The 12049-nt window shown below is 33.7% G+C and overlaps 1 protein-coding gene across 7 annotated transcripts in view; it reads left to right on the forward strand.

Annotated features, from left to right (window-relative positions):
* The window catches only part of LOC149780857 (maestro heat-like repeat-containing protein family member 1), a 172993-nt gene that overhangs the window by 14268 nt on the left and 146676 nt on the right, over nt 1–12049 (forward strand). For all 7 annotated transcript variants that reach the window (XM_089937944.1, XM_089937947.1, XM_089937945.1 and 4 more), the window contains exons 4-8: nt 290–452; nt 3730–3828; nt 6529–6680; nt 8655–8795; nt 10441–10533. In XM_089937944.1, coding sequence (XP_089794070.1) covers nt 290–452; nt 3730–3828; nt 6529–6680; nt 8655–8795; nt 10441–10533 — 648 coding nt within the window. The remainder of the gene's footprint in view (nt 1–289; nt 453–3729; nt 3829–6528; nt 6681–8654; nt 8796–10440; nt 10534–12049) is intronic.

Below are 12049 nucleotides of genomic sequence, written 5' to 3' on the forward strand. Positions count from 1 at the left end.
TTCTTTTTATATTCATTTTAGTTTGGCTTAAAGAGTTTTCTTTCAGAAACTAATGAAATTTTACAAAATCTTTTTAAAAAATGGTATATTTTGTAACAACAGAACAAAAATACAGATTATGTTTTCAGTCAGAGAGAGAGAGAGAGAGGGAGAAAAGAGAGAGAATGCATTTGGATACTTTTGTATATAGTAGAGCATCTCAAGGGTAAGATTAGTTTTATTAATTACCTCAGTAAATAAAAAAACATGTTTATAAGTATTATTGTTATTATTATTATTATTTCAAAAGGAAGTTGTTCCAGAATGGCAGACAGCAGCCAGTGGGGTTCTGGTTGCCCTTGGCACCCGGTTCTGTAATGAGGTGATGGATGAAATGCTTCAGAAGTTCCAGCCTGGCGTCATGCCTCATTTCTTTGTTGTGCAGACCATAGGAAACCTAGCTGCTGCAAATGGTATGATCCCAGACTCCTTATTTAAGATAAAAAATTGTTTACACAATGCCTCATTACATATTGTGTATTATTTTATATTTGAAATATTTGTGTATAATAAGTTATAAACAAAGCCATTGCATGAAGTGCTGTGAGAGTTATTTGCTCTTGAAATCATATACTATGAAGGGTCTATAGATGAATGTCAGTCATCAGTCAACATTGCTAGAATGTTTGTAGTTGATATTAAATTGTGGCAGACATTTATGTTATGCAGAAGTTTTTATTTGTAAATTTTATAAGGAGGCTTGCACTTCTGTGGCTGAGAGTAATTTCTTCCTTGAAGCATACTTAAATTAAACTCAGAGATTAGAAATAAAGGACTCCTTGAATGCAGTAATAAAGTGGTGAAATTTATTGTTTAGGTCTCTTCACAGGAATGTCTATTAGCAGCTTTTGAACTTTAGTTCAGATGGCATTGCATTTTTTCATTAGTTTGAAAGAATAAATTATTTATGTTTCAATCAAATTACAGCTTGATTATTTGTTCAGTGGATGTATTTCTTTTATTTTATTTATCTCAGACCTATCAATCCTTATGATCTGACTGTATGTCTTACAGAAATTTCACATTGGTTTTAGCAAAGTTGGTCATGAAATGAAACCCATCCAACTTTAACAGTGGTCATACTGAAATGACATGTTAATTATGGACTTATGGAATAATAGAAAAAATTGCAAAAATGGTGTGTCTCTGTTTGATCCTGATCTGGGTTTCACATTGGGTTTAGTGGAGTTATTGAGGAAACAGTTTTAACTTTTACACTAGTACCTCAGATGCTTTAAAGAACCCATATTTTTTATGTAAAATGCCTGCATGAGCAAGCTGGTGTTTAGAATTTTCTAGAAATAGTGTCCAAGGAACAAAAACAGTGTAAAGATGAAAGGGTAAACAAACCTCATAAAATATTTAAACAGCCAGAAGTATAAAAAGGAATTTTGATATTCTTGGGAAATAGCAGGAAAGGCATCCATTATATTTATTGGATAATGTTTTGTGTTGATTTGAGTATCTTTTGATGGGAGAATTGCTGTTGCCACTCGAAATTGAAGAAACAGGTTTTTTTAAAAACAACCAGAGCACAACAAATCAAAATATTATGTCAAGCTGAGAGATCTAGCAAAAAGTCTTTGGGATCGGGACTGCAGTTTATGAAACTGTACTAGCAGTAATAAAAGTCTGTTTACTTGTCACACTTTTTTAGTTTATTTTTACCTTAGCATTTTAATGCATATTTGGATGTGGACAATAACAGTACATTAAATTTTTGTTATAATTGACTGAAAATCAGTTAAAATTTTATTGAAAATTTTTGACTGCCATGCTGAAAATGTCTTGCTAGGGTTGGCAGGTCTGCTATGCTTTGTAGTTCTTCTTAAATATGTTAGTCAAGTAGATAGTAGTACTCCTAAGATGTTATGTTTGGGTAAGTATTCATAGGAACATATTTTACTAGGAAAATTTGGTTTCTTCTTCAAATACGTTTCCCAGTCATAATACCTTAGGTTGTAGTAGTTCTCCTAAGGTATTATGATTGGGTGAGTGTTCTCGAAGAAACATATTTTACTGCGAAAAATTAGTTATTGCAAAAGCTAAATTTTTTGTTTGAACTGTACTTAAATGTATGCATACTATATATACTCATATAAGATGGTTCCAACTGCATGGACCCTGAGCTGTTATTGTATAATGTGCTGACAGATCAGGGTCTGTCTTGCTTGTTCTATTTATTGCTCCCAACAAACTGCATGGGCCCAGATATACTGATGCATTGTATGACAGCCAATTTGGGTCTGTGCAGTTTGCGGTTGGGCTCAACTTAAAAGCAGACATACTTTTTCTCCATTTTAAAGTGGAATTCTGCTTTTCTTCTGACTTGAATCTGAGTTTTCTTTATATAGTCTGTTTTTTATATTATCTCTGATCCGTTTTTTAAAAAACAGTGTTTGGTCCCATTCCGCAATGACCCTTGTAAAGTATTTGTTCCATATATTAGTTAGCACAAGAGCCTCGTAAAGACTATTCTCATTGCTGAAAAGTTTAAATTCATCCAATGAATCTTTGTGTAATGGAAACTTATGGTAAGGGAAAGAAGAGGCATGCTTGCAAAACATGGTGTCCCAAGTTGTTGAGAGAGATCAAGACTCAAAAAGTTTAGATAAAGGTTTAAAAAATGTATGAAATATGAATGGCTAGGGTGAAAAGTTGACGGAAATTTAGCTGGTCAGTTTATAAGAAAACTGAATGCTAGAGGACTGGCATTTTGTGACCCCTGCAAGAAAGATCTGAATTACGGTAATTGCAGTTGGAAGAGTTTGGTATAGCACCTACAAAAGACGCTGCATACAGAAAAATTGAAGCTCAGAGGGTATCTGGAAAAAGTGCAATTAATTACTATAAGAAGAAAGATTTCTTGCATGAGAGAACATATACATGTATAGCCCTCTGTCAGAATATGCGTACTGCATGTCGCCAATATAAGCACCAGCTTGAAAGGAAAAAGGTTCTCGTTGAGAAGGAAAAGAAATGATTGCACATTGAGCCAAAAAAAGTCGGTGGTGACAAAAAGGAAGGGTAAAAAAATCTTTGCCAAAGCCACAAAAAGAGCTCAACTGGCATATCAACAGGTTGTGTCCATTGGAGAAAAAGACAGGTGAATGTATGGGATTATTTATATATTGTTGATGTACGTGGGTGTTTATTTTACAGATTTGTTATGAAAAGAGAGAAGTATAATATGTTTGCTGCAAAAATTGACAAAGTATTGTGACTTAATTATGATGCGAACACTGACATGCATATGAAATAACTTCAGCATCATTAGTATTGGAGAACAAATTCATGTGACAATAAATATTGTAAAATTATTCAACTCAAGTTGAACATTTTTGGTAAGTTTATTAGTTTTTCAGATGATTATTTTGTTTTATATTATGATCATAAGTTGCCCCAGGAGCAGTTTTTTATCAGCACTGACCCTCAAGACCCAGTTGGGGGAGGATCACAAAAAAAACCTTAAAAAATTCTTGGCTTTTTTTTATGGAAGACCAAAATCATGTCTGTAAAAGAGAATAAATAAAGTAGGTCTCTGATGGAGCGCTATTGTCTTCACAAAAGTATATTTTTTGGCGGGTTTTTAATTTGTCGGTTTAGAAACCACAACAAAATGAAAATTGGCACTCACAAGGATGAGGTGAATTCATATTATATCTTTATTTTTATCTTTATTTTACACAGTTTATAAGATGGTCCCACACTTGACCGCAGTACTTGGTACCATGCTTCCAATGCTTGGAATGGCGAAACAAGAAAACATGAAATGGGTCTTCTCCACAGGTATACGATTAGGCCCTGTATTTTTGAAATCCTCCATTTAGCCTGTACAGTCTTACAGACAACTTTATAAAGGATGCCTGATAATAAAGGACAATATTTGTGACCCCATTTTTAATTTTGAGTCTGCTTTCAGATTATGTGTTCAGGACATTTGTTGACAAGGTGAGACCTCTTAATGTTACTTGAAATTATTCTGACCAATCAAAAACATGCATTTGTACATTGTAACTTACACTTTTGAGTCTGAATTAAAATTTAACTCTAACTGTTTAGTAAAGTTTTATGGCAGAATGTCTTAGCCCTATGCTCAACAAAATTCTCAAATTTTGTCCCAAAATGAGATTGTATACTATCTTGCTTATGACACTCAAAATTTGTCCTCAAATTGAGATATACTACCTTGCATATGATACTCAGAATTTGTCCTCAGTTTAAGATTGTATACTATTTGCTGATGATACTCAAAATTTGTCCTCAAATGTGAGATTGGTGACTATCTTGTTTTTAATGAGTTAACTACATGTATCAATTCACAATGCTTTGTTATATACTGAAATAAATGGCTGTGAAATAAGCAATTCTGCCAGAACTTTTCAAAATATAATTGCTAAACAAAAAAGACTTTGAAGAGTTCTTGGTAGCAGAGTGATATAACATGCAGTTCTGGGTTCAATGCCTGCTCATAGCTGGTGCTTGAATTTCCTAAGTAGCCATCAAATATTCCTTTGAAAAATACATATTTGATTATTTGGTATAACGGGAAAATGTTGTACTACCGTTATTGATTAACATTTGCTTGCATAATTTCCTGCTTTCCCAGAATTTTGTCTTTTCTTTCAGCATTGTATTGATGAGATGTTGAATCAGTTCAGTTTTCGTGTTCTAAAACATTATCTACAAGAGTTATGCCCCTTATTGTCTGTTCATCTGACTTTAATTTCCACAGCATACATTTACCAAGGGTTACTAGATTTCAACCAATTTGGCATATAGTTCTATCAAGATAAGGTTATTAGATTTCAGCAAATTTGGCATGGAGTTCTGTCGAGATAGGGTTATTGGATTTCAACAAATTTGGCATGGAGTTATGTTGAGATAAGGCTATTGGACTTCAACAAATTTGGCATGGAATTCTATCGAGATAAGGTTGTTGCATTTCAACCAGTTTTGGCATGGAGTTCTATTTGGATAAGATTTAATGAGTTTAATTTTCATCTGATGGCAACTTTATTTGTAGTAGTTATGGCTCCTGATTTTCTATCCTCTAAACTTGGTTTTTACAGTGTAATTTTTCTAAGGATTGTTGGATTTCAACCAGTTGTATCATGCATCTTTGTATTGATGAGAACTTTATTGAGTTTGTTTAACAGCAGTCTATGGCATCATTTAGAAGAGTTATGGCCCCCTGATTGCCCATCCTCCAGACTTTTGTTTCTGGAGCATCACTTTAGTTGGCTTGTTGGATTTCACCTAAATTTAGCACTCATGACATGCTGTAAGGCTTTGATTTCCAGCATTCCAGGTCATCGTTTAGAGCAGTTATGACCTCAAATTTTCCGTTCTCCTGACTAAAGTTTCCCATTATAACTTGCCGAGAATTATTGGAATTCATTTAGGTTTGACATGCATTTCATATAGATTAAACCTGAAATGAACATGATTTCCAGCATGGCATCATTTAGAAGAGTTCTGGCCCCTGATTGCTTGACCTGCTCAACTTTGTTTTTGATGCATAATTTTATTAATCCCTTTTGCATTTGAACTAAACTTGGTATGCACTTTGACAGATTTCTTCATCATGATTTTTGGAGTTATGGCTCCTTATTCTCCATCCTCTTTCACTTTGTTTTCCACAGCATACCTTTACCTAGAATTTATGGGTTTCAACCAACTGTGGTGTGCAGCTTTATATTTGTGAGATCTCAGATGAGTTAAACTTTCATATGTCCACATCCTGTGAGATAATTTTAATACTACATAGTTGTTAATTGGTTGAGTGATGGACGATTTTTCACATTTTTACACTCTAATATTACCAGGAATCAATGGATTTCAGGGGATTTTCATCTGAGTCTTTAAAATATTAAATTCCTGCATAGGAGATAAGATAAGATCCTGTAGAGTTGTGGGTCATTATTGTTGAATAAACCTGTTTTATTTCTTCAAAGTGTGCTTGTTCAGGACCCTGCTGATCCAATTGTAGTAAGAAGGTGGTTCACCTATCACTAATAACTCTAGTTGACACTCATCGGCCAGGAACTTAATGTATTGAAAGAGATGAAATAGTAGTTATCGAACTGAATTTTGTTCTTGGCACCTTATATGAGGGGGTGCTGAATACTGAGGGTTGTCACTATATTAGGGTCACTGTTGTATCAGTGTCAAATAAATAAAGTGCTCAGTGTCATTATGGTTTTGATTTAAGCACTGAAACAGTACTTCAGAATTGTTAATTATTAAATGTATATACTTGCTTATAAGTCAAGTCAAGCTGCAAACAACAAAGATGTTGATGTGCCATAACATAATGTTCCAGCAGGCAAGGGTATATGTTGTTTGTTCTACTGATTACAAACTGCACAGATCCAGATCTGTAGGCACATTATGTAATGGAAGATCTGGGTCTGTGCAGTTTGCAGTTGGACTTGACCTATGAGTGAGTATATATGGTAAGTGCCATAATCCGTATATTTATTCCAGCATTATCCAAGTTTTGTGAAGCAGTAATAGACTACATTGCCAACATCGACAAGGCCCCAGATCCCACAGTTAAGAAGGAAATATTCTCATCAGAAATACTTGCAGCCTATGATATACTGTTTAATGTCTGGTTGCAGTCCAAAGAGGAAAAGGTTAGAAATGTGCTGCTTTAGTTCACTGGATAAGGTTGGAGGTGGTGGTAGGGGAGTTCACAATATTTTTGGTTGCTACTAAAATTTTGGGGTTCCATTATCTGAGAAGTTCCTAATGATTTTAATTTTGGGGTTCTTTCACTGCATTTATGTCTGATTTTTTAAAATATATAATTGTGCCTATTTAACAGTTACAGAAAAGAACATCTTTTAAACTTCACCAAAATAAATAGCATGTTGGAAGAGGTTATTTATGGTAATAGAGATGTGTAGTAACTTGTTTTTCACCGATACCAATACCCTAGTACATATAAAAATATTATCACACTCAAATTCAGACTCGACACAAAAGTCTGGCATCTGATTGGTCATTGATATGACATTGGCCAATCAGGCATAAGAATTTTTTAAACAACCAGTCAGGCATCAGGATCTTGGGTTGAGTCTAGCTTGAGCATGGGAGGGTTTTTACAGTCTCAAGGCTGGATTGTATGATGCAAATTTGTTAAGTATGAATTATATTCTGTTATAAATTCTAAACTTCTTTCCAGTAAATTTATTTACAGCATGTACACATTTATATCTGTATAATCTATTCTCTTAAATTTTACCATGTTAAGCCAGCTCAGAGAATTTATAAAATCTAGGGATGTGATCATTAACAGTAAAAAAGAAAATGGAGCAATGTCTTAAATTTCTTTCATGTTTTCAACTTTCATTGACCAAGAGGAGAAATAAAACATGTAGATAGATAATTTGTACTATCTTTGAAAATTGTAGCATAGGCTGTATTCTGTTCTTTATGACTGAAGTTTTGCCATGCAGATTGTAATAATGAGAGAACATTTTGATAAACAAAGTACTGTGTCACGTATAAAAGTGTAAGATTGGCTGATTGATCGATTCGTGTTTAGTGGCACATCTGCACATGAAAAACTATTGAGTCAGGGGATGGGAGTAAAATGCTGTTCTAGAGAAACACCATTGCAGCCAAGCACCCTAGTTGTAAGATGTATGACCTTGTTTTAAATGTCTCAGATTAAGTTTGACTGGTAATGTATCAGCATAAACAGTAAAACAGATATTGTCAAATTAAGTTTGACTTGCAGTGTGTCAGCCGCCTACCAATAAAATGGATGTTCTCAAATTAAGTTTGATGGCAGTGTGTCAGCATATCCAGTTAAATGGATATTCTCGAATTAAGTTTGACTGGCATTGTGTCAGTATAACCAGTATCTCCATTTATTGAACCTTGGAAATTTTTTTGTAGAAATATAGCAGAAAATCTAATTCTTTGTGGCACTACATCACAGTAAAAGTCTATTGTAGATTGATGGTATGTTGTAGATTTTACTAACCATACATTCACTTATAAGCCAAGCCCAACTGCATACTGTATGGACCCTGATGTACCATTGCATAATGCACCAGCAAATCAGGGTATATGTTGCTTTGGATCTGCCAGTGCATTATGCAGTGGCAGATCTGGTTCTGTGCAGTTTGCAGTTGGATTCTACTTGCAAGCAAGTATATATGGTAGGCATATTTTAACGTTCAACCATTCAAAAAGCACTTTTCATTTGCATGTGTGTTACAAGTATAAGTTAAGGTTATTTTGAGCCTACAAATAGCTCAGTTACAAGGCTGGAACTTATTCCAGGTTTTAGGAGCCAGGGTAACTCAGTGCATAGCATGCCAGAAAGGGTGGGAGTTGAATCCTACCATCAGATTAATCAGGATCAGCAAGTATTGAGTGTATTAAGGACAAGGCACTTTACACGAATTGTCTCAACACAAACTAGACTACTTGTGTTGCTGTGTCATAAAACACCACACCAGATATCCAAATTATCATGATGCAAATAAACCAAGAATGTAAAAGTTTCTCTGTTTCCAGTCAGGTACATTTTATCCCCACCTCAACCCCAATGATTCCTGGTATGCATGTACAGATCTCATTTCATTGCATTTCAGCTAAGACTTGCAATAGTGGAAGCCATTGGTCACATGACTCATCTTATGGCACGGGACAAGCTGGAAGAACATTTACCCAAAATGCTTCAAGGGATAATGAATTTATACAAGAGACATACACACCCACTACATATCACACAAGTAAGTTTAAGTGTTTGCGGTGGATGGATTTGCTATTATAGTCATACATTCTGTTCCCTGTTTTTTAGCAGTAGTGCAACATCATAGTTATCAACACAAGTTTCAGTTAAATCTTTTTCTGTTTTTTAGAGAATGACTAAAATGTTTTTTATACCACTTTTTTACACAGGCTGAATGCTTTACACCAAGATTCGGTTGAGGCAGTTTTAACCTGCAGAATTGTTTGTTTCAAGTACATTATGACCCTTGTATATGAATTTCATTATAACTATTTTTAAGTCTAAATACAAATTTCATTTTAGAAACTATCAAGGTCCGATTTATTCATTTTATGGAGCATAAAAATCATCCCCTTAGGACATATTTAACATTTATTACTGATTTGGAAAATAGTGTTTTATAAATTAATGTGATTGTGTATTTGCAAGAAATTAAGTAAACGAATAAAACAGAAAAACAGTTATAACATAACCATTTTGCAAAAATAACCATTTTTCTGTTTTATTTGTTTGTCTTGTCTATGTTTTGTACTTGCCTTTGTAAAATACTCATTAAAGAATTGAAAGTGCTCAGGCTAGTTAGATACTAGTTTTGCACTGTTTGTTGTCAGTTTATTGCATATATATATATATATATATATATATATATATATATATATATATATATATATAGATATACATACACAGTACATATATCAGAAAATGTGCAACTTAAAATTGTAAATAGAGTATGTATACTCACAAACCATTAACATTGTATTCATATTAGTAATTCCATCAAAACTACACACAAAGAAGCATAATTCTAGAATTTCCCAGCTAGCTTCCACTTGAATCCAAATACTCAATATTTTACAAATACACGATGATATTAATTTATAAAACACTATTTTCCAAATCATTAATAAATTCTTGATACGTAATCCCTTGCTGGATCCAGTGCACTTAAAAGGATTGTTATTCGCCATATGATTTGTATTCTTTATATATATATATATATATATATAAAATGCATGTTTCTCTGCCTCCAAGCTAAATATTAAATATGAAATAACTGTTTTAAGCATACTTTGTTTAATATGCATCAATTTAAATTGGTAAATGTGTCACTGAAGCTACTAGTTTTTAAAACCCTCCCCTCAGTATCGGTTAGTGGATATGCATACTTTATTTTCTAAAGTTAACAGACTTTCTGGGATATTTTATGATACACTCCTTAGCAGAATGGCACTCTGGACCCCAGCAATCATGTTTTAGCATGATAAACGCTGTATTTTAATATCATAAAATTTGAATGAATATTTCATTTTCGCATATTAGTGACACAAAAGTTTAGTAGATTACTGATAGGTACAAAATTTAATATACATTTTTCTGATAGTTTTACAAAATCTGTTGAAAGCAATGATGTGTGTATGCATGTTACAACATGTAAACACTGACCAGTTAAACTGTGGTCTCTTTGTTAAAATTATTCTCAATATGCATATAATGTGCAAACAAGCCAAGAGTGTTCAATTTTCTTTTAGTCCAAAGGCAATATTTGCCATAAAGTTAGATTCATAATTGTCAGTTATATGATTTAACTTTGTTCTATACATTTTCATTGTATTTTATTGTTAATGTGTCACTTTTTGATTGTGTAGGGCTTGTGCAATGTATTGGATGCTGCATGTACAGAGGGCAGCACAATCTTGGAACCTCACCTGGAGGGACTCTTAGGATCCTTGTTTCCACAGGTAAAAATTTTGCTTCATGTATATTAATGCAGGTAATTAGTTTTGGGGCAAGGACCTGTTAGCAATTTTTGCATTGGACTCGGATGTTAATAACCTTATGACATACAACCAAAATGGTATGTGCTGTATTGTCTTCAACCATTGTCAGCATGTGCTGTATTATCTTCAACCATTGTTGGTATTTGCTATGCTGCATTAGGCCAACTTGTTGGCTGAAATTTGCATAGTATGTGAGGTTGATCAGTCAAATGTGATACAGCATTTACTGTCTCAGTCAAATGCAATGGAACCTTTATTATTTTGGTTAAATATAAAACTTACAAATTGGTATTTACCCCATGAATACCTCCACATCCATAATTCATTGAAAATGGGGATCATACACAATTAGCTGTGTCCATAATTCATTGAATGTGGGGATCATACACAATTAGCTGTGTCCATAATTCATTGAATGTGGGGATCATACAGTTAGTTGTGTCCAACATTTTATATCTTTCAGTCAGTTTTAGATAATACCAGGTGCACACACCTTGTATGATTAGAATTTACTGATTGGTGCTACTTAGGGATATACATGATTTTGGTGGTCCATTTTTGTTTGAATATTGTGCACCAACATGCACATAGACTAAGGGATCAACTGTATATACTAGCTTGCAAACAGCACAGATCCTGATCTGCAGTTACATAATGTGTCAGCAGATCAGGGTCTATGTTGTTTGTTATACGGATTATCACTAACAAACTGTATTTACCTAAATCTGCAAGCACATTATGTGATGGGAAGCAGGGTTGAAGCAGTTTGCATTTGGATCTGCCTTATAATCAAGTATATATGGCTTATATTTTTTTAACTTATGATTAATGAGACCCTGGGTGGACAAGTTGTCTAAAGCATTTGCATTTACCAGTCTCTGCTATCTTACCTCTTAGATCTCAGGCTTAGTCCATGTGGGTATGTAAGAAAGCTGCCAGTAGCATCCCATTTTTCAGTGTTTCTTACTGGGGTTTTCCCTGGTTCTTCCTCTACCAGTTACATTGGCTGCTACATATAGCCTATTTTGTGTTGGAAAATGACATTAAACTCCAAAACAACAAAAACAACTTATGATGAATAGACTAGAGCCTGAATGATGTTTTGGTAGATTATGTAATGGCAGATCTGGGCCTGTGTTTTTTTTTTTCACTTTTTCTTTGTGTGTTACTGTTATACACAAGAAATAATGGTAATTACTGGTACAAATTGAAGTTGTTTTCTTTCCTTAAAAATTAATTTATATTAATTTTGTGATAGTTGTGTAACATATTCTTCCAACTAATCAGATATACAGAATTCGATTGTTCAGATATTGGCACAAGGGACTTTGGTGGTGGACAAAATTTGTAAATCTGGAGAAAATTACTGACATTTGTAAATCGTGAATTCTTTTAGAATACCATACTTTGTAATTCTACAAAATATTCTTTAAGTTTACGTAAATTCTATGAAATCTATTTTATGTTGTTGAGGTCA

Source organism: Sinohyriopsis cumingii, chromosome 16 (assembly GCF_028554795.1).
Source record: "Sinohyriopsis cumingii isolate HCF-2022 chromosome 16, ASM2855479v2, whole genome shotgun sequence".
Classification (NCBI taxonomy): Eukaryota; Metazoa; Mollusca; class Bivalvia; order Unionida; family Unionidae; genus Sinohyriopsis; species Sinohyriopsis cumingii.